Raw genomic sequence first — 24,873 nt, forward strand, 5'->3', positions numbered from 1 at the left:
ATGTGGGTCAGGCCACAATAAAGAGGGACATAGTTGCATATTTAAATTTTTAATATTAGATAAAAAATACTAAAAACTGGTATATCATGCTTTAAATTTATTGCAGACAAATTGCATTAAGGGCTTAGCAAAACCGTTGGTTTCATACACAAGCTCTAACTTAAAAATTGTAAAATTTTTGGTCATGGAAGGACAACCATTGTTTATAATTTATTAAATTCTAATTCCCTTTTCATCAAATATTTCACTGTAGACCTATGTTACTTTGTATGAGTAAACAAGAGAAAAAATACGTTAAGTATAAATAAATAACAAGATTACATGGACCCCCCAAAAATTAAAATATCCTTCCGTGAGAATTTCAAGGCATTTTTTAAAAAGAAAATACCAATACTTATCAAGGTATGAAATTGTAAGTTAATGTTTTCCTAAGTGCAATCAAATATTATCTAATTAACCACTAACATATTTTGTAACTATTTATTGGGGGAAAAAAATGGAAGGAAACTTTTGTCACAAAAGGAAAAGTCCAACCAAATTTCTCAAAATTACTGTTTCCTGTTTGCTCCTATCTTTTATCACACAATAATTTCCCTCAATGTTCATTACTGAAAGTTGGAGTTTCAGAAGATACTTTTAACGAAGCCAATTTCTTAAATAAATTATGTTTTTTTAAAAATTCTTCCCCTTTGTTTATTTCAACCCCGCGCGTGGAGTCCGTGCACGACAGAAATGAAACTTCTTGCTTTTTAGGTATAGACAGAGATAAATTATTTTAATTTTGGATTAAACTATCCACATAAAAACGAATGATAATTATAAACTCAACTGCACAAATCAATAACTATTTTCCACAAGAATAAATAAACTTTAGATTATTTAAATAAAATAAAAGAAATATGGCAGCATCAATGGTCGGCCATTACGAAAAATAAGCAGTAGAAGAACACAAGCAGTGTTATGAGAATTCCACAGCATCAAAGCTGCGTCATTTCTACCTCTCCCCTGCCGTCTCCCCTTCCGACCTTTCCGACTAGCATGTAGCAGGCTTCGCTACGTACCTATCACCCCCTTCCCTTGCCATCTTCCCATTCGACCGCTAGCGCATGCGTTGGAGTGGCGTCACCACTGACGCACTCTCCTCCTCTACCGGTTCCCCCACCACGTTCCTAACCATTCCCCTCGTGCGATCGCAATTTTCATAACGCTCAAAAATTTTTGACCCCTCAGTAAAGAAGTTTCGCTTAAAAAATTGTTTCAGACCAAAGTTTTAACTATCTAAATAATTATACAATTTACAAATTATTTGAACGGATTTGATAGTGTTCCCACAAAAAGAGTTATGATTTCTGTTTTAATTTTACCCCTCTTATTCTACCCCTCGTAGCAATGGTTTGTCTAATCAAAAAAATTTTCAGACAAAAGATTTAAATAAAAATTAAATATTTATAAACTTATAAAATGAACAAACATTTTGTGTGAATTTGATGTTATGCCTACTAAAGAAGTTATGTTTTTTTGTCCTTCAACCCTTCTATTTTCAATCCCTTGCAGTTGAGACTGGTCGTATCAAAAATTTATTTAGACCAAAGATTTTGGTATTACTCCCGTAAGTTATAATACCTTCAAACAGATGTGATATTTTCCATATTATGAGAGTTACAGTGATTTTTCTGTTTTTCAAAAGGAACTTCCCCTTTGGTCAGATATTGAACATTAACGAACTCCACAGAGATTTTCTCCACTAATAGAATTTATGTATAAGTTAAAAGGGATTTGTGAAAAATTGTGGCAACTATCCTGTCCACAAAATTGCGATTTACAATTCAAATTCAAAATTCAAGAATAATTTCGTATTCATATTACATTCAAACTAGAAAAATTGTTTTTGCAAAGGCCTAGTTACTGGAAAACATTAACTGCTAAAATATACTCTAAAAGTGATTATTGTAAATGCAACTAATTTTTAAGTCTAGCCAGTTTTCAGTTTTCACCTTCACACTATCCCACCAAGATCAGCAAAGTCATCCAGTTTGGGTATAACGGACACCAATAATGAACTGCATTTCACCATGAAAACTTTACTATAACTCGTCAGACAGTTATAAACAGTTTTATAGTTTAAACGTTTAAGGCTACATGGAATTCACAAAACAAGTTGCAAAAAGCAGTGCTACTTGTAACACGCGGGAATGGTCAGTGACTTGCACTGCGTACCTGCATCACTAGTTCAATGGAAGCAGTGATGGGAGATGCTGGCAGGGGGGAGATGGCGGGACATGGCAGGTTGTGCACAGTGCACAAGAAAAATAATACAGCTAGGGAAGTCTCTCAGGCTGCAGTGCAATGTGGATTACCCTCTTTTATCGCATAATCGTCGCACCAATATTTTAGGGTGTGATCGTGGCATTATGTTTTTGGTCCCGCTATTAAATTCAGAGCGCTTAGTGTGGGTATTTTTGCCGTATAAAACAATGAATTTTAAAGTAGAACTCTAATATTTATTCGGACATTACCACTTACTACTTATTTAATTAACGGAAATACTATGTTGTCTGATGTGTAAATTTTCTTTTAAAGACTTGTTTAAACGTTATAAGGTTATAACCTATATCTATTCGTTTGCGTCGCCGCGGTGTACCACTTACAAAAATGTAGCCAGCGCTAGTTGGCATCATTCATGTTTGGTTATGTTGCTTCCCGTATAGAGCACGCACACGTAGCCGAATATTGATATCTCACCGATTGCATGCAAGGCGCGCTCTCTGTCGAGTGCCGAGATAACTACATTTGATGGCCCGCATTCTTTCGTGGTAAGTGTGTACTACAACGATAGTTACGCATTCGTTCAGGTTCGCATTTGGATTACAGATTTTGTTTTCTATTTAAAGTGTAAGAAAGGTTCTTGTTGCATGATTCATTAATTTAAAATTATTACACTTCACTTAAATGAAATAAAAAGATTTTCTTCTTTCATTTGAGAGTTTTTTTTATTGTCCGAAAGACGAAACAACCGAATCCAATCACTTCAATATTTCAATATTTTTCTCACACGTCCTGCTCATCCATCCAATTGTCAATAATTGATTTTTGCTTGGGCGGTAAAATTTAAGCAGAAAAAAAAACAAGCGTAGATTAAGTCCTTCAGTAAAAAGTTACTTGAAGTACACAACTAGTGAGGCACCAAACCTGGCCGCACCTGGCGAAACACAGTCGCCACGAGCCAAAATGCTGACGAAGATGGTCACAATTTCTAATTAAAAGGCCGTATGAAAATAAAAATGTTAGGTTAACTTAAAACTCCGCATGGCTCTGACCACCAACGTTAAATTTTCTATTCCACAATTCTCCTACATATTTGGCGAGAAGCCACCGAACGTGCCCTCGTTGTGCAGCGATCGACAGACGACTGTCGAGATCATGGCACTGGTTCCTCCACGCAGGAAGGGCAGTCACATGACCTCACCGACCAATCACATACACTCTTCATTCACACTAACAATTACAAGCCAATCAAAACACAGAACATAAACTACACTGAAAACCATTTTCACACATAGAAACAGGGGATTCAATTTCTCCTTCGCTCTCCAACACTGTGGGAGAGTAGTTCTCCTCCAGTTCCCACGCAGTGACGAGATATCATTACAGTCTCTCTCTTACTGGGGAATCACTGTTTCGTTCTCACTCGCACTTACAGGCCTCTTATGCCTCTATCTTTCTACAAATCACCCCAGACATATTCCCTTGTTCTAGAAGGATTATGCAACATCTGCATTCTAATAAAAACATAATATATAATTATAATACAATATTAAATTTAAATAAATACAGTAAAACCTGTGTATAACAAAACTGAGGGAACTTGATTTTGTTACATTTGTAATACATAGAGAGAGGTTTCTTTATAAAGAGGTGAAACCCAAAATTATAAAAAAAGCATGTCATAAAATAACAAATGCATATTTAACGTTGCACCGAATCAAGAGTCATGTTTTAACACTATTCGCATTACATTGCATATTAAGACATGTATTATTTAGGGAAAAAACAAATTGTATATAATGTACATACTACATACCTAGATGAAAATAACTGGGCAGAAAATCATACTCTATGTACAGATAGTCGTTGCAGCACTCAAGATAACTAGTTGCAGCCAATTGCACATTAACTTAAAAATACCTAAACTACAGCATGGACAGAATAAAAACATGTAAACAATTACAGTAAAACCTTTTTGTTGCGACCCCATTTATTGCGACCACCTCTATTACAACCCGATTTCGAGGAACCGTGAAAAATTGCCGAAAATCCGAAGAAAATAGGACAGAAAATAAGTTTCTTGTGGTGAGTAGCGTGTTACTGCGTTACTCTTGCCGAGGCTGTACTGCCGTAGGCAGCGCATATCTAAAAATAGATACCACTTCCTGTCGACCGCTGTCAGCGCTTGACAACCCCCATTCCACGTCCCTTTGAGGCAGGGTGCAGATAAAGGTTTTTGTGGCAACGTGTTTACGTTTAGCTTTTTGCGAGTGTCTACTGTGGTACGCAGTTAAAGCAAATAAAGGTTTTTCAAAGGGGAGCGAAGTCGGGGTGTTAAGGGAGGACACTAGATGGTTTGTGTGTCTGGGAGGGATGAGCTAGCCTTGAAGAATGTTAACGAGGGGAGGGAGGGGTGAGCTTATGCGTCATAAAGCCGCTGCCGCCAGCCAGTCGAGCGAGCTTAGTGTGCACCCACTCGCGTTGCAGAACCTACCGCTGCCATATTTTTAAAGGAAATGTCCCATTATTTTTTTGTTATTCTTACATGAACATTATTGGAAGTATAAAAGCCAACACAAAAATACGCTGTGTGTAAAAATTAACAGATTTTAATGATCTTTCATTTTTTTTTTTATAATTTTTTTTTTCTGATTTTCACATTTTGGTCAAAATGTCCAATTTTTTGACGGTTCCCGAGAATTTATTTGTAAAATCACTGCTTCGTTAAATCCGGGGTTCGTGACATCGGGGTTATAGTGTTTTTAACTACGGCAAGCAGAAAATGTACATGTAAACTAACAAGTAAAAATAAACAATCTTTTGACATATTTTCTTTAGAGGTGGCCTGTAGGGCGACGGACTTGTCATGAAGGTTGAAGTGGGTTTAAAGCAAAGCCGTCTAGCATTGTGAGTGACAGCATCCTGCCATTGTAAGCTGGTTAGCGAGTAGTGGTTTGGAAGTGGGGGGGGGGGGGGGGGTGTGGGGGGGGGGGGGTTTGAAACTAACTGAAAATTTCGGAAAACATTTATTACGACCCCCCTATATTACGACCCTATTCCTGGAAACAGTGAGGGGTCGTTTCAGAGAGGTTTGACTGTAATATTACTGCTTTGAAAAATAGTCTTTAATAGATGTTTGCTTGGTACGGTTGCTTAACTCATTAGTCACAGCACACTGAAGTTCTCGCAACATTTTAAGATTTGATTCAGAACTACTTGTATCAGACATCAGAAATAATCTCTCCAAAACATCCAAGACCAAATTCACGTCTTTCCTCGATGGCCTAAGAACCTCAGTGTCGACTTTTTCGGTGGTGTCATCAGTTAAACACACATCTTCTTGCTCTTCTGAACTACGGCCTTCATCCTGAGGGCATGTCTGAACAGCACTATCCACATTCACAAAATCATCAAATGTGGCCGGGACATCAATGTTCCTGGTTACTTCAAGCCACTCATTTTCGGTGCAACATGGCGGGTTACTTAGCTGTTGTTGCTCTTCATCGTGGAACCCTGCTTTGAGGAAGCAATTGGCAATAGCAGTGGATTCAATATTCTGCCAACTATGGCAGAGGTGCTGCATGGCATGCAGGAGATTCCATTTCAAAGAAGTGTTGCCATTCTCCATTTGCCTCAGCAGATACTGGACTATTTGGCGCCTGTAGAGCCTTTTCAACTGAGATATTACCTCTTGGTCCATGGGCTGCAGCTTAGATGTACAATTTGGTGGAAAGAAAGCCACTTTGATGTTGTGCAGTTTAGGTCCATCAATTTTGTGTGCTGTACAACAATCCAAGAAAAACACAATTTGCCTGTTTTGTGCCCCCATGCGAGCATCAAAACTACAAATCCACTCGCGGAACAAAGATGATGTCATCCATGCTTTGGAATTGTGTTTGTACGTACAAGGTAGATGTTTGGTATTTTTAAAACAGCGAGGCTTGGCAAATTTTCCTATGACAGTTGGTGTTAATTTCTCTGAACCATCAGAGTTTGCGCACAGCAGAACTGTGAACCGTTCTTTACTTTGCTTCCCCCCATGGCATGCTTCTCCTTTCAGAGCAAGAGTTTTGTCCTGGAGGAGGTTATAAAAAACACCCGCCTCATCCGCATTGAAAATGTCCCGCGATGCATATCCTTTCGTAAGTATTCGCAACTGTGGCTGCCATTCTTCTTGGACACAAGGATCAACAGCTGCCTCGACACAAGCAGCTTTCAGAGTACTCAGGTTCCAACGAAACTTGAAACTTTGCAGCCAACCATTCGATGCCTGGAAATTGTCTATCCCCATTCTTAATGCCTCATATTTGGCCTTCTCTTGAAGGATAGATCCTGAGATAGGTATGCTAGCTGCTCGACATTCCATTACAAAGTAAAATAATTTCCTATCAAGATTATCGTTTTTACAGAGTTTCTGTCTTTTTCTCTCGGCACCAAGTACAAGTCCATTACTTTCAAGATCACTTCGCTGCGAAAGTATTGTTGACAAGGTAGAGTTCGGAATTGAAAATCTTTTTGCAACATCTGTTTTTCTTTCGCCCAGATTTACTGCATGAAGAATTTCCAGCTTCGTTGAAAGAGAAATGGCTTTTCTCTTTTTCTTGACCAGTTTCTAAAAAATTCCGTGTATGTACTGATGATTGCACTTAACCCTTGTATGTGATTAGAACCTAACGCAATTGAATGTCCAATTGTTTCTTACAAACAATTGTGTACAATTGTATAGTAAAAAAATTGATTAGGATGCCTAAAACAATAAAATCTACCATACATATACTTATTGCTTGAGAACACGACGGAAATAAACTTGCAGCAATAAACTCAGAACACAAAGCCAAAAATTTCATGAAAGATTATTCATAAAAGCACGGACTAAACACATAGACTAAACCAACTGCCAACTGCACAACTTTCGTGCTTTCGAGAGATCGACACACAGCACTGGCGACTAATTTATCGCGAGCAGTCGACCAACTGTACCATGTCATCTTTGTTTCGGCTGCTTCTTTGGCGACGTACTGCTCTCTTCTGTGTAGTGTAGTGTGATGCAGAGCAAGATGGCAGTCCACAATTGTTTACGTTACGTTAATATTTGAGCAGAACTCAAGTATTTCACTGCAAAATTGTGTGTATTTTGTACAGTCCATTTATTTTGTTAATTCGTAATAGAGGAGTTCTGTAAAATCTAGGCCTGTGCGAAAATTCGAATTTTCGAATATCAAAACGAATAGTTTATTATTCGTATTCGATTTGATTTGATTTCGAATACTAACACTTCGAAAAAACGAATATTCAGTCATTTACGAAAAAGGCTGAGCGAGATCACTACATCTGGCCACGTAAAGCCCGTTTGAACACAGTAATTCGGAGCGATAACTAACGTATTTTATGTAGAAGAATGTTGTCAGGTCGTTTAAAATAGATTTGAACTGTCAGCATACTGATAAAGATAAATACGTGTCTGTAAAATCCATACAACCGGGACGTTATAGGTGACAGTTTTCAGATTAGAGGGTGAAACATGGTTTGTCGGCACTGTAATTTCGTTCCGAACGTGACGGCGAAGAGAAAGAAAATTGTACAGACCATGTGGAAAACATCTGGCCACATACTCACAGAAAAGACTCCAAAAGCCTAACATGCTACGTCAATGTTTTTCAATAGGATAATACACAGCAAACGACCAGATGCAGGCGGCAAACAACCCCCCCCCCCCCCCTCCACAATTTATACCCTTCCCAAATTCCTCGCGTAGTGACAGCTCAGGCAATTATCCTGTCCCGCGCGTCAAAAAAAAAACTCTTGCCAAGAACTTACTTAAAAGCTTGCGATCACGTTACATGGTGTACCAAGATTGTGAAGTAAATGTGTTTTCTATGGGTATGGGTTGGCAATCATGGAATTCTCAGATAACACATATTTTAACGTTGGTAGTCTACACAAACCAAACATGGTCCTAAAAAAAATTCATAAATAGAACGTGTATCAGAATATTTAAAATTGAATTGCGATTAAAATAATAATTGTATAATGAATTAATTTTTGTCATTCATTATTTCATTGTTATTACTACATGTGCGACCGTAACTTGTGATGAAAGTCGGCATTACTGTTGTATTACTAAGTAACAGATTTCTCTGTAAAGTTATTTAAAAAAACAAGATTCATATTTAGTCTAGATCCCAAAAATGCTTTATTTTATTTTTTAGCATATTCTGAGAATACATATGTGATTTATGCCTTATTTAATGCCGATGTAGCGACAATGCATCCATGTTCATGAATATAAAGTAAGTTTCCCAAATCAGTACATGCTTCATAATTTTTTTTTATATAATAACGAATTAAAAGTACAATAGAGTAGAACCTCGTTAATCCGTGATGCGCTAATTCGGGAATTGGATAATACGGGACGATTTAAAAGAGAAGGAAAAAAAAAGAAGTAAAAATTGTAGGCGCTTAAAATTAAAGTCACGCGGGCCGCCGGCAAACACTGCCAGCCATGGCGTGGGCCGCCAAACTCTGCAAAGCTGTTTGTACCGACCCTTTGTGTCACCCCCCTTTCAGCTGTCACATTTGTCACTCTTTAAACTTGAGGGGGATGTCCTGACATCTGCTTCCCGTCTCCCTTTGTTTGTTTCCACCCGCCAACGCACGGCAGACGCCTGGCGAGTGACATGTCTGGCTGGTATTCGGCTGTACGAAGTGGTCGAGGGGGGAGGGTGCAAGGTCAGCGCGTACTTATCTTTCTCTCTTCGTCTGTTGTAAATGACCGTGAACTAATGGCTAGGCAGTGCTGTATTTTTTTTAAGCCAAGACACTAATTTGAAGACGGCCAGCCCTTACCGTGAACGGCCTTAACCCAGCTGCACGCCAGTGTCTGAGTAGCTTGACAAGACCTTCCGGGCTTTTAATCGCTAGTCCGTGAAATTCGGTAATCCGTGATCATCTCGGTCCTGACCATCACGTATTAACGAGGTTCTACTGTACCTCAATAGGATGTGTTCCAAGGAAAACGTAAACAGGCCAAGTAAATTGCCCATCCCTAGATATAACATGTTTTATGGGATTTCAATTCTCATTCCAATTATTCGAACTCAATATTCGTATTCGAGAATAATTTGGTATTTGTATTCGAATTCGATTCGAACTAAAAAACTGATATTCACACAGGCTTAGTAAAATCACACGTTATAATTATTTTGTTACAAGAGGGTAAACCACATGTATTTGTATAGGATTTTGGCGGGACCAAGACGTGATTTCGTTGTAAACAGGATTTCGCTATACAGGTGTTCGTAAGGAACAGGTTTTACTGTCATAGAAACAACTCATTACACATAATATTAGGTAAATATAACTATCAAAACAAAGTTGAAAGGATGACAGAAGAAACATGATTATTAAATAATTATAAATTCAGAATAAAATTTACTGGCAACCTAACCCGTTCTTAGTAACAATTTTATTGGTAGAAAAGGCATGTATACTGCAATGCTACCAATTGTTTGGCATGCTCTTTTATACTTAACTTTTTAAATAAATGTACTTTCCATGAATGGGTTTTGTTTTTATGAATAATTTTACCTAACAAAAAAATTTTTATTCCCGCATAAACGTCGCACCCCTACTTTTCAAACTGGATTTTAGTACTGAATGTGCGAGGATAAAGCGATAAAACCAGGTAATGTAGTAGAACATCTGTGGTAACGCACCTGCGCTTGGCCAGCACGGTGTAGACGGCAGACACGCAGTCGGCCGGGGCCTGCACCTCCACGAACAAGTAGGGCTCCATGAGGCGTGGCGTGGCCATCAGGAAGGCAGAGTACGCCACGCGGCGCGACGTCGGGATGATCTGGCCTGCAAGCACCACGCACCGGCTTCCTTCCAGCGCTGCTCCGGGCAGGCGGTCAGCTGTCGCAAAAACTGTCTGTCCTGAGGTTGGTTTTTGGCATACGTTGGCAGCAGTGCGTGTACGGCTCACAGACCGGGCTGATGGCTACAAGTCTGGCTGTCATAAAGTCACGTCAAATGGTTTCCATGCTGAGAGATATAAAGTTTATCAGAAAAGTTAGTTCAAATTATCTATGTTAACTTATAGTGAATGTTTTACAGATGGGATGTAGTACAAAAAAAATTCAAAAATCATATTAGGTATTTCTTATGCAGGGAAGTTACAAAAAACTATCGCATACACTACAAATAACACAAAGAAGGAAGTAAACCAGAGCTGCTAAAAGCCTGATTATATAACTCCCTAGCTTTTGCAGATTTTCCAGAACTTCATTCGACAAGTTCTTCTGAACTTCCAGATAAAAATAGTCACACGGAGCCCCAAGCTGCTAACGATTTTCCTGGGGACCAAAGGATGTTGCAGGTATATGCCATTGATAGAGCCAAGATTATATGGTTTTATGCGAAATCGCGAATTTTCACGCGAAATTCATCCCAAACCGCGAAAAATGTGAAATGTTTTCTAACCACAAATAAACACCTCAATATTGATTTAAATCGTTAACTACCGACTATTGGTTGATTGACAAAAATTCCGTATCTGTTTGTAGAAGAAATGGCCGTCATCCAACTGCAGTGAGGTGGTTATTTAATGCGTTAATTATTCATCTTAAAAAATTACAAGATATCACAAAAATTGACGATTTCACGAACAAAAAAAAGATCGTTATCGGAGTTAGGTTAGGGTTTTTAAACGCATCTAGCCACTAGAGATCACGCAATATTAACAACTGACGATCGTAAACTAAAATTAACAAAGTTAACAAACACAACAACGTGAAAAATCTCAGCGCCTAGTTAGCTGTATCCTTTGAAAAATACACGTGAACAAAAACTGCATTCATTAAATAAATACGTATGAAAATAAAATAAAAGCGAACATTGATATTTAATGATCACTTGATATTTAATGAAATTTCACTGTAACGAAATTTTGTGTGCTTGTTGAATTAGCAGTTTACCATGAAGCCTTCATTTTCATTTCACACTTCACAGACGAGAGAGCCAAAATCGTAACATAATCGAAGTTTTCCGATCGCTAATGAAAAAGCACCATATTGCAAGGATTTCTTTATTTTACGGTCATTAAATATTTTAAATAACGCTTACCTACCCAACCCTCCCGGAAAATAAATAAAAACATTTATTTCACTGACCTGACATAACCTAACCTTTTACTTCGGGTGTTCGGGTTGAGTATATGGCTCTCTCGCCTGTAAAAAGTAGGCTTCCCGCGGTTTATTTTTTCGCTACAACTTCAGTAAATACTAGTTTTTGGTACCTCCGGGCTTTGTTTACAAATAACGTGCATAAATGAAAGCTAAATTTCTTAATCATGCCGAAAAATAAAGCTACTGCAGCATCATGTGCTGACGAGTTTAAGAATGAGGGATTATACGTCAGTGACGGAAAAATACTTTTCTGTAAATATTGTAATTGCCGTTTGGAGCATGAACGTAAGGACACGGTAAACAAGCACATTATTAGCGACAAACATGTAAAAGCTAAACAATCCCCATGCACTTTGAAACGACAGCTTTCTATCCCAGAAGCAGGAGTGGCGCAAATATGCACAAAAAAACAAAAGGAAGATTTTGTTCTCGAAACTGTTGAAGCCTTTGTAGCTGCAGGTATTCCTCTTGAGAAACTTGACAACAGCAAGCTGACTGCATGGATGCAGAAGCATGTAAGTGGTGCTGGTGATCTTCCAACAGCGGATTGGATGAGGAAAAAGTACATTCCCCTACTTAGAGAGAAAAAAGAAGTGGAAATCAAGCAGCAGCTCTTGGGGCAAGATGTGGTCATACTCGCAGATGAAACCACTGACAAGAGTAATAATTGTGTTTTCAACATCTTGTTTAAAATTCTGAAACCAGGTGCTGAACAAGATGTTATCTTAGGGGCTTCTTGTGTCCTTGATGCAGCAAATGCTGTTTGTTGTTCTCGGGCAGTGATTGATGTATGCTCCAAATATGAAGTCAAGGAAGAAAACATATTGCGTATGTTACAGATAGTGCCAGGTACATGACAAAATCTGCTGGCACCCTTGAAGGTGTATTTGGTGACCACATGTACCACATACAATGTTGGGCCCACAAAGTAAACATTGTTGGGCAGATCTGGCAAAACAACTTGGAAGAACTGAACCTCTTCGTTTGTAAGGTAAAGATGGCCTTTCTTAACACCAGAAAGAGGAGGCATGCATACCTTCAATTTCTTCTCCAGAAACATGGAGAAAACAAGGCTCTGGTCAAGTTATTCCCCATGCCAGTTGTTACACGTTGGAACACATAGTTTGAATCTGTATCATACCTCGCACTCCATCTGCACGACATTGTGGAATTCTTTGAGCAGCTTAGCGAAGATAACTCTGGTGTTAAATATATCAAGGGACTCCAGAAGGAAGAGTTACAATGTCTTGAGGCCACTCTTACATTTGTGGCTCAAAACTGTAACACCTTTGTAGAGCTAATTAATTTTCTTGAAGGAACAAAGTATCCTACTGCTCATCAGTTGTGCACAAAATTGATTAAACTGCAAACTACTCTTGATGTCTTGGCTAAGGGAATATTTCCTGAAAATGTTGCAAGACATTTTGGCTGAAATGAAAACTGTCAACTCTGCAGCCCTTAAAGAGCAGTTCAAGAACACAGCTAAACTCAGTCTTATAAAACTGATTGATCTGGTGAACACTGATCCATCTCGTCAACTATTTCTGGGAATCAGCGCTCTAATGAATCCTCAAAATGTAGGAAACATTCGTGTGGAGGAAAAAGAATTCCAGAAACATATTGGGAACCTACCTTTCCTTTGCAAGGTGCAGAAGACCTCTGTAGCGACAGGCTACATAACACTCCGAAACCTGGTTTCCCAAGAGCAGAAGAAACCGCATGTGAACTACATAGACATGGTGGACATACTATGTAAAATGAAAGCGGATTATCCTGAATTTGCAGCTGCTGCTTTAAAGTTAATATGGATACCTGCAACGAATGTGGACTCAGAAAGATCTTTTTCTAAGTATTCTGTAGTTGTAAGTGACAGAAGAAGATCTCTAAAACCAGAGAATGCTGAACTGCTGACAATGGTGGCTTTTTCCTGAGCTTAATTGTATTGCATTTATAGAACAAAAGTTAAACTGTAGTTTCTATTTTAATTAATTTAGACTCTCTCCTGAACTCAGGAACAGTACTTACCTGCATAAGAATACTGAATATTTTAGTTGTTAATTTTTTATGTACATTGTTTAATGTGCATATTTTAAGTCTCTAACCACGAATTATTGAAGCATTTGATCAAGGCAGCTCTGCTAGGTGTGTACATGTTATTACATGTGTTTTAATTTTTTATGACGATAAAGACGAAATCCACAATTCTTAATGACGAAAAGTCCTTTTTCATAACACCATAAAATCTTGGCTCTAGCCATTGAAGATGTATTTACATCATAAAATATATGAATACCAACATTATTTAATACTTACATGATAAAACCTATTTTTTCAGAAGAAAACACTGGAATGAATATCAACTGCAGTCGCAGTAATAATATCACAATTTTAGAGAAAAAATTGATGGCCGAGATACTCCCAAAAAATATAAAGGAGAAAACAAAACGAACTGGAAGGCTTTCCAGGATTCAGCTATCCAGAGACTGTTGAAAACTAAAAGTTAGCTCTGAAAGCTAGGGACAAAATTAGATCCACCGAGCGATATGAAGAATATATTTCATTTATTATGCTGGAGAACCTTGACACTCGAAAGACTTATCAGGAAACTGTAAGGTCAAAAGACTCCAAGAACTGGCAACAAGTCATGGATGTAGAAATGAAGGCAGTAACAGACCTAAAGATAACAAAGCACTGCCTGCAAATGGACATACAAGATCAAAGAAAACCCAGAAGGAACCATTGAAAGATACAAGGCAAGGTTAAATGTTAAAAGATTTTCACAAAAGAAAAGAGTAGATCACAATGAAACATTTAGTCCTGTTGCCAAGATGAGTACTATAAGAACCATATTAAGCATTGCAGCAAGCAAGATGATGAAACTTGCTTAATTTGATTTATCTACCGCCTTCCTCTACGGTGATCTGTATGAAAACGAAGAGATTTACATTCAACAACCCTAAGGATAAAATAATGATACAAATCAAGTTTGCAGACTCAAGAAGAGCTTGTACGGCCTGTAACAAGCAGCACAATGTTGGTACAAGCAATTCATTGATTTTCTGAGGTTGCTAGACTTCACGCTTGCAGTGCTGATCCCAGTTTATTCACAAGAAAAATAGTTGACGATCTACTAATCATAGCACTTTACATTGACAATGACCTCACCGCATCAACTAGCAAAAGGGAATTGGATAACTTTTTGGAAGCGCTAAAAACCTAGTTCAAAGTCAGTCATAAAAGTTATCCTACTTCCTTGGATCAAGATGATGGCATAATCAAAGTAGACCAAAGGAACTAACAACACTAGGAAGATTTTGAAGAGATTCTGCATGGAAAACTATAGGACCATGTCAACATCCACCATAAGTCCATAAGTAATCCACAAGGGAGTTATGAATCAGGGAGAGAAATTGAAAATTACCCAAATCGTCAAGCAGTAGGTGCATTGATGTATTTGATGGCGGCAAGGCTGGACATCACATTCGCTGTAGGGGTGCAATTGAAAAATCAACTGCTGAAGACATAGTTATCATCAAAAGAATATTCAGATAATTGAAAGGATCTGAGGAACTTTGAATCGTCTATCAATCAGGAAAAGACTCAAGTTTCCTCGGCGGCTAGTGATGCTATAGTGATGCTACAGTGATGCGGATCTTGGCAGGGACCCTAGTACCAGATGGTCCACATCAGGGATAATATCCAAACATGCCACAGGAACGATTTCATGGTCTCGTCAGAGACAGACCAATGTCGCAATCTCCGCTACTGAGGCCGCAAGGGAATAACTTTGGCTGAGAAGACTTTTAATAGAGCTTGGCAGCCTTCGTGAGACTCCGAATCTCTATGTTGATAGTGAAGCTACTATTAAACTAGCCATGAACCCAGAAATGCACAGATGGCAAAACACATACAGATCCAGCAGTTCTTCTTTAGAGAAGTTGTACAGGAAGGACTAATGACATTCAACCATTCACAGACAATCATTTAGTGGATATGCTAACCAAAAAAACTTCACAGACTGAAGCTATCAAACTAACCAGATGGAATTGGACTTCCGTGACTGTGATTCAAGTACATTCCTCAATGAGGACAAGTATTGAAGACACTGAATTTGTGTACTTCATATATAATTTGTTATTATTACATTTGTTAGTTATTTGTCTTCTATGTTCATCATACCGTACAAAGTATAATTAATAAGCCTGTGCGAATATCAGTTTTTTAGTTCGAATCGAATTTGAATACCAGATTATTCTCGAATACGAATATTGAGTTCGAATAATTGGAATGAGAATTGAAATCCCATAAAACATGTTATATCACATCACATTACAATATGATAACAGTTACATATTTACTGATACAATGTATGTAGAATCAAAAAACTGACAGTACTTAAAATTTTAAGGTTCTCCAATTTTATAATTATGTAGTTCGTATTAAAAAGAGTCTTGTCACATCACTACATATTAGCTAATTTAAATTTTTGTGGAGAAACACAAGCTGCTCTACATTTTCGGGGAGTAGACTCTCTCTTCTACACGTCACAATGTTGCCAGCTGTTGAGAAAAGTCTCTCACTGCACACTTGTGTGGCAGGTATAGGCAAGTACTTTCTTGCTACCACAGATATGTTTCGGAAACAAGTGCGCCCCTTCTCTGACCAGAAACTGAAAGGATTTTCATTCTTTGGGATTAAGGGTGCTGCCAGATATTCGTTTACTTCTCCTTGGATAGTTTCTTCGTAGCTTGCAAGAGTGGACTGAGCTGCTGTTGAAGGTTTCACGTAGGCCCACAGAGATGACTTCTTAATAGGCATTTCACTTGTAGCCTCACTTGTCTCAGTTATAGTTTCAGCTACTGTGTTCAGCTTACACAGCTTACATACCTCCCTGCACAAATTTTCAACCCATATTTTTTTTTAATTTTCATCCTCAATTAGTGAATCTTTGAACCGTGGATCTACCATCATAGAAAACACATTTACTTCACAATCTTGGTACACCATGTAACGTGATCGCAAGCTTTTAAGTAAGTTCTTGGCAAGAGTTTTTTTTTTGATGCGCGGGACAGGATAATTTGCCTGAGCTGTCACTACGCAAGGTATTTTGGGAAGGGTATGAAGAGGTTGGGGGGGGGGATGTTTGCCGCCTGCATCCGGTCGTTTACTGTGTATTATCCTATTGAAAAACATTGACATAGCATGTTAGGCTTTTGGAGTCTTTACTGTGAGTATGCGGCCAGATGTTTTCCACATGGTCTGTACAATTTTCTTTCTCTTCGCCGTCACATTCGGAACGAAATTACAGTGCCGACAAACCATTTTTCACCCTCTAATCTGAAAACTGTCACCTATAACGTCCCGGTTGTATGGATTTTACAGACAAGTATTTATCTTTATCAGTATGCTGACAGTTCAAACCTATTTTAAACGACCTGACGACATTCTTTTACATAAAATTATAAAATACTTTAGTTATCGCTTCGAAAGACTGTGTTCAAACGGGCTTTACGTGGCCAGATGTAGTGGAATAACTCCACATACATAACTCTAAAACATTACAAAAATCCCGCGGAACTTTTGCCCCCGCCCATTGAGAGAAACCTCCGTGATCCCGAAATGTTTCCCGGTTTCAGTGATCCCGCTCAGCCTTTTTCGTAAATGACTGAATATTCGTTTTTCGAAGTGTTAGTATTCGAAATCGAATCGAATACGAATAATAAACTATTCGTTTTGATATTCGAAAATTCGAATATTTGCACAGGCCTAATAATTAACCTCCTTCTTTTCTATATGTTTTGGCATAAACAGTATATGTGCCTTGTGGCAACAGTGTAAAAGCTGACCATTGTACGATGATTATTTTTTTGTTTACAATGTCACGGACTTATAATATTATCTATTAAAAATTATAAATGTTCATTATAAAGTGATAACTCAGTTCATTCCACAAACCTCAAAATCTAAATCATAGCTGTCCAGAGAGAAAGTGAAATTCCTCCATAGATAATGAAATAGAAAATGAAATAATTGGAGTAAATCACAACATAAATATACACCATGCATCACGATACACCAAAGCAAAATGAAAATCAAATTTGTATGATCCTCATCTAGCATTTGGTTATATACAGTGAAACCCCTTATTTACACTTTTCAGGGGAACAGAGACAAAAAGTGTAAATACCAGGAAAGTGTAAATTGAGGGAAACATATTTTTAAAATATAACATACCTGGTTTAATGCACTCCTTTTACTTCAGTAGTCAGAGACATCAAAAAAAGACACAGTGAACGAAATATCTTTAAAAAAAATCCTTCATTAGGCCTATGTAAACCAAAATAAATTTACAACATATAACTTATAAAATTGTGTGAATACAACACTGAAGCAATGTGTGCCATGATAAAATGTTACCATAAAAAAGTTTTGTAGGCTTATGTGCAAAAACTTTCGTGCCTAACTTAGGTCTATTTCTTTGTAAAATAATCAGAAATCTTGGTTTGCTTGCATCTTTAAGTGTTCATGCACATGATCTGCTTCTCTAAAGTATAAAAATTATCAAAAACACCATCACAGTTTTCACCAGCAGATACTCCAATGTAGTCTCGCAGAGTTTGAAGAGCAGCAAGAGCATCTTTACTCGTGGGTGTTGTCACTTCTTCATCATCATCATCATCATCATCATCATCTTCGTCAGTATCCTGTTGAGAAGTACTGACATGGCTTTCTACAATATCTTCTATACATTGCACTTCCGAAGTGATCACCTGACTGTCCAAATCCACGTAATCTTGAAATATTTTCTCCTGCAACACCCTCTCATGTCCTTCAACATCTTCAATGTCACTGTAATCTTCTTCACTGAGAGTGTAAGGCTTTTCTGGGAACACAAATCCAGCTTTTGCAAAGCAGTTTTGAATTGTTGATGTTTTTACTTCTTTCCAGGCTCTTGCACTAAAATGCAATGCAGTCAGCAGATTTATCTTCATCAAAGAAGGGTCTTTTCCAACATCAAGCATTTTTACTGCCCTTGAAACTAGGTATCTGCGGTACAAAAACTTGAATGCCTGAATGATACCCAAGTCAAGGGGCTGTAGCTCACTCGTGCAGTTTACTGGGAAGAAGACAATATCAGTGTTGCGAAGCTGGATGGTTGCTTTGTGAGCAGAGCACTGATCTATGAAAAGAAGAACTTTCCTATTTTGCAAAGCCATTTTTGAATCAAATGCATGCAACTGGCTCTGAAACAAAGCATTGGTCATCCAGGCTTTGGTGTTTGCTTCGTACTTTGTTGGGAGTGACTTGATGTCTTTAAAACATCGAGGTTTCCTCACTTTGCCAATGACATAAAGGGGGAATTTTTCACTTCCATCTGCATTGGTAAGCAATAACACAGTAATCCATTGCTTGCTGAGCTTACCTCCGTGACACGGTTCCCCTTTAAAACTAAAGGTTTTGTCTGGTAGAACATGAAAAACAACCCTGTTTCGTCGGCATTGAAAACATTTTTCGGGTCGAACCCAGCAATTTTTTCCTGTAGCTTTTCCTTCCAATGTTCCACAGTCTCCACATCCACACTTTTGCTTTCGCCACAAACCACCTTGTAAACAATATTGCGACGCTGCTTAAACCGATCAATCCATCCATTGGAAGCTGAGAATTCTTGAATTCCCAGCCTAGAGGCAATAACACGTGCTTTTTCTCTCAGTATTGTACCATTTATTGGTAAATTTGCGGCACGTGCACCAGAAAACCACTCAAGAAAAATATCTTCCAGCTGTTTGAATTTCGAGTCCTTCACATATTTACGTTTTTTAGCACTTGGCCCACATTGCGCGGCATTTGCAGTGATGGTTTCTCGGCTTTTGATGATGGTGTTAAGAGTACTCACAGGGATTGAAAGTTCTTTCGCAAGGTCCACACGTGATCCAACATATTCGTCGAATTTGGCAATTATTTTAATTTTATCGGCAACTGTAATAGTTTTTCGTTGTTTCACTTTCTCCATTTTCTCACAGATATTAATAACGACAAAGAGTTAAAGATGTGTCAAATACATTTACCGCTAAAGCCAATGATACTACCAGCGCTCGTAGCGGAAAGCTGTGGAAATATAAGTACTGTGAATAGTGCAAGGTTACTTGCACTGTTCACGACGCGAACGCATTCACATACGCAGCTTTTGATGTATCTTTCTTCTATGGCGGCCATGTTTCGGTGTTTGTAAACACTGAACGAGACGTTAATAACGGGAATGAAGCAACTTTTCCGACGTAACAAGAGTGAAAACGACATATACCGCCTTATGGAAAATAAATTGGGCCAAAAACAAAGGAGGTAAATAACGGGAAAACGTAAATACCGTTAAAGTAAATACGGGGTTTCACTGTACTGTGAATAAATGTTATTAAAGGTACATATGTAGTTGTTTTGACAGTTATTCTGAAACCATTATGGCAATCAGATGGTTAATTTTATAGGTTGAAATCGAGTTCCTCAAATATGATTATTTGTAAAACTTTAGCAAACCCATTTATAAGAAATAATGAAATAATAATGAAAAGAATGTATTTAGCTGGCACCCACCCCCACCACGATGCAGGGGCTCCTGGGCTATCACCGCGTCCAGGATCTTGAACTTGACGTTGCGGATAGGCTCCTCGCACAGGGGACCCTCGCGAGTGCCCCACTGGAAGCCCTGGACGATGGAGTCCTTCACGGAGCCCAGCAGGCCCTTGTCCACCTCCGACGGCAGCGTGTCGTCCACCAGGATGTTGGGGCCCGTGACGTCCGGCCCGAACGCCCAGATGGAGCGCGCCGCAAGCAAGTCCCAGTCGTACTTGGTCTGGAAGAACTCTCCCAGCCGCTTCCTGAGGGCAAGCACATCCGCACATCCGCACTTTACACCCTCCTCGCACTGGCCACTTTCCTGCAAGCAAACACACGTACTAAACCTTTTAAATATAGGTAAGCATGTTGATACGTCAATCGTGTTGCATCGATCACACTAATGTGAATCCAGCAAAAGACTTTCAGATATATTCAATTCCTCATATGTTATACTGCCATTTTTAATACAGAAACTGCCTACTGTATGTTTGTTAGATATCATTTCTGTAATACCACAGTCAAAACATCCTTGACATATCTATTTAAAATTAGTAATATATGGTTGATAGCCAAGTTCGATCTTTAAATTTCTGTCTTTGAATAGTGATAACAGCTTTAGAGTAGTGATGGGTCGATTCCGATTCCGGAATCGGTCGGTTCCACCGATTCCAATATAATCGTGGGATTCAGAATACGTACAATGGTTTTGTAATCGACCATGACCGATTCCTACTTTGTTTTTAAGTTTGCAAAATACATCTCCTACACAACGTAAGAAAATATTAAAATGCATGCAAATATAATTTTTAAACTACGTGATACAATCTTTTTTTACGGAACTGAATTACGAATTACGGTGATTAACGTATTTATTTACTTGCACCGCCATTTTCCCTACAGTACAAATGCAGTATCTACTTTCCCGCTTTAAGCGAAAGCATTTTTCGGAAATTACGTTGCAGCAGCACTGCATTTAATAGTAAACCTTCAAAAATAGACAAAACCATAAATGTTTGAAGACAATTATGTAAATGTAAACGGCAAGTAAAATAATGTAAACGCCAACTATTTGATCATGGCAGCTACATTTGCCATTGTAAACAACCTAATTTTTTTTGTGCTACCTGCCATGGTAAACCATACGGCCATGAACAAAATCTTTGGTGACGTGAACGTGAAAATTAAAATGTTTCACATCTCTGCACTTTAAACTTTTAATAATTAAAATGAAATAATTTTTGAATGAGATTTTACCCAAATTCACAGTGGATTACTGCGACCATATTAAAATAAGTTTAAAAGCAACATAACCAAATTGCTGTAAATCGGCGTTCTTGTGCGTGTTCAGCGATGCTCGTTTTACGTGAGATATATTTTGGAAAGGCAGTTGGCTAATCTGAATTTCCAAACATTGCTGCTGAAACGTTCGTAAATTTATTGTTCTCCTCTTCTCTCGCACCGAGCCCTCTTGGGTGAGAGCCAGGTATCCTGTTTCCGGAGGTAGACGGGTAGAGAAGGTCAAGCTGGTCTTGCGGCAGGATTCACATTCTGTTGACGGTGGATGCACGGATGCTCGAAAGTGCGGTCTGCTGGCGTAGGTGAATAGCTAGTGGGGTGAGGGATGGGACTAAACTATTCATTGAAAAATGTCGGTATTTTTAACAAGGAAAATTTTAATTGTCCTGAATGTCCAAACAGTTCAATTGGTCGCCTGCGTCGGCTTTCACTACTTACACTGAATTGATACACGGTACACCCTAGGCCGAGATAGGTCCTCGGATGCCCTGACTCGCGAAGGAGGGGTGCGATCTGCAGAAAACGGATAGCCAGTTGTCCTGCTGCTCCCCCTATGATCGTCCTATGGCCAGTGGGCGGATTCCAGCCTCACTGGCCGTCGGGCCGATCAACTCTTTCAGGTGGTGACCTCGCCTTTATATAGGGAGAAATGCGCTGGAACGAAGAAAAAGAAGGGAGGGGCGAACTATCTCCTCTTTGGAAGGGATGAGATGCGCGTGCTTAAATCTCGCCGAAATTTCCCTGCCCTGGTGGTGGAAGTATAAACTAGATATTAATAATTAGAAAGAAAAGATAAACGTGGCATAAATAATTATATGTACATATATATATATATATTCAATCCTATGTATTAAAAAGTATTTAAACTTGCTTTCACAACTTAATTATATACTTTTATAAAATATAAATACAGTAGAACCCTGTTATAATGTTTTTCAAGGGAGCACAAGAAAAAAACATTATAAGCAGGAAAACGTTATAAGCAGGAAATCTAAATTTAGCACTTAACAATGTTCGAGCTTTGTACCAATGGACTCACCAAGCTATGTAAACAACTTTAATGTTAAAAACAAAGTTAGTAGGTATACTTGATACATGAATTTTCTGAAACAAGCCAACAATTTTTCAACTTCGTCTTGTTCCCTGGTTAAATTTTGTTTGTCTTTAAAGATACACTGCCACATTTTTTGTAAAATTGTCTCACGATTCATGATGACAACATTAAGAGTGAGAACGTATACTCCTTCGCCACCTGAAAATGTTTAATTTTGGGATTCCTATGTATGAATGAAAAAAAAAAAAAATTATTTGTAAGCAATGGAAAACACTTTTAGTTATGCCCTCGCTCAATGGTTGGCAACTTAAATATCGTAGGACTATGCACGTGCATCTGAATACCCACTGGAATGGCAAGGAAGAGAAGAGTTGACTAAGGGTGCCAACTGACACGTAACTATGAACATTGTGTACCTTCAGTATGTTGCATAAAATTGTATTTTAACAAACTTCATGTATTGTATGGCAGTGATTGTAAACATAAACATACATAAAGGAAACTTTTTATCGTAAGTGTTGGAATAATTTGGTTTTAAAACATTTTTCCCCCCATTTATTGATTGTTAGAAAGCAAACATTATAAGCAGGAAATTACACTATTTATGAACGTTATATGCAGGAAATAAATACATTGTCCTTATGGGGGAAATATTGGGACTTTAATAATATGACATTATAAGCAGGAAAACATTATATGCAGGAATATTATAACAGGGTTCTACTGTATAGTTGGTAGATCGCCGTTCACTAGATGGCGTCCCAATGTACATGTTTAGCTGTGGCAAGAGAAAAATATACATTGTTTACATAACTCGTCCATATTTACTATTATATTCTGAAGTACGTTAATATGTGTGGTTATAACAACGTAAAAAATAAAGGACGAAGATGGTTGGTTGCTTTAATGAATTATTCTATTGTTCGTCGCTTTGTTTATAACCTACAGATTCGTCGCCGCATATTACGTGAGTAGGCCTACTGCCGAAATACCTTTTTCCCTGAATTGCTTCTGAGCTTATTAAAACTCGTTTTGGGTTTGATTATAACGTAAAGTAACGTGATATTTAATATAGGAAGGGCGGGCAAGCGTCAAATTTTTATTACCAAACATAAACAATCTTTTGAAAGTAGTTGTGTTAGTTTAACAGAATTGGTTCCGATAAATTTCTGAAATGAATTAAATGTTAACACGCGATTATTTCAAGAGTTTAAATATTTTGTGTAAGAAAATCTCACCATAAAATGTGGAAATTTTGAGATGCTAAAACATGCACAGAACTTTCTTATTCAAGAACCGAAAATTTATTTTCTCTTTACGGTTGTGAAGAACTGCAAGACTGGATGGATTTATTCTTTTCACCAAGTGAGATAATTAAGTTCTAGGTAATACAGTAAACTCCCGGTATATCGCGCCCCGATGGATCGCGGAATCGGGTATATCGCGGGTCAAACCATGTCCCCCAGTCAGAAATGAATAATAATAATGGAATAAATGGTTGACAGCCGATTAGGATAATTTTGCGGTGTAACTAACAAACTAAGCATCGGGCAGAAAAAAGCCTAGGCGTAGAAAATGTCCGCAGTAAAATTCTAAACAAGATATCTCCGTACATTATTCCTCTATCTTGTAGGGTTTTCAAATTATGGTCCAATCCAGCCCAGTGATATTTTCTGAAACACTAGTTCTTAACGTCGCTTTATCTCACAAATGAAGCATCGGACAGGGGACCTGATAAAGCCCACCATCCAGCGACATTATCCAGCGTGACTCGGCTGGGGATTGATGTTGGATAGACTTGGTTGTCGGCAAGCGCTGGGTAGGGAGAGACGAGCCGAGAACATGGAGAGAGGTAGAGATTAGAGCGGGCAGAAACACGAGGGGGAGTGGGGGAGGGAATGTGTTCACGCAGCACACAGGCAGAGCATGAGTCACTTGACTGAGCAGCGTCGCTGCGTACAAGGCAAAATCAGGTAGTCCGGTGTTTAAAATTCCACTCCAGAATCTTAATTGGTACTTTACTGGACATCTGTATATAAATGTTTTGTTACAACTTAAACCTACAGACGTAATATTATTGGGTAATTCATTGTATTATACAAGTTCATCTTTTTACTTTGGTATAATGTTTTAACATTAAATAGTAAAGTAAATCGGCTAGCGTATTTTTAATCTTTGCCCAGGAATTCCCAGTGGTTCAATATTTACGTGAACCATACTGTACCACTTTTGCCGTGAGGTAGTAAACAAGTCCCGGAAATGTTTATGTGTAGCGGTCTCCCGACCTTTAAACAGAGGCTGGGGAATATAACACTTGCCGATCCGAGCCACACACATTCAGCAACTCGACACAGCGTTTGGTGAAATAAGTAAAGACAAAGTTTAACACGGTTTTTAATACGGCGTCACTGATTGCGCTAAAATTAAATTGGCACAATTTTTGTTTCCCACATGTGACCA

The 24,873-nt window shown here is 38.3% G+C and overlaps 1 protein-coding gene across 1 annotated transcript in view; it reads right to left on the minus strand.

Annotated features, from left to right (window-relative positions):
• Positions 1-24,873, minus strand: part of LOC134533653 (116 kDa U5 small nuclear ribonucleoprotein component) — a 130,090-nt gene that overhangs the window by 7,289 nt on the left and 97,928 nt on the right. Inside the window, exons 15-16 of the mRNA XM_063371190.1 lie at positions 20,040-20,323; positions 9,981-10,125 (exon numbers count right to left, since the gene is read on the minus strand). Of these exons, the coding sequence (XP_063227260.1) occupies positions 9,981-10,125; positions 20,040-20,323 (429 nt within the window). The remainder of the gene's footprint in view (positions 1-9,980; positions 10,126-20,039; positions 20,324-24,873) is intronic.

The sequence above is a fragment of the Bacillus rossius genome, chromosome 7 (assembly GCF_032445375.1).
Source record: "Bacillus rossius redtenbacheri isolate Brsri chromosome 7, Brsri_v3, whole genome shotgun sequence".
Taxonomy (NCBI): Eukaryota; Metazoa; Arthropoda; class Insecta; order Phasmatodea; family Bacillidae; genus Bacillus; species Bacillus rossius.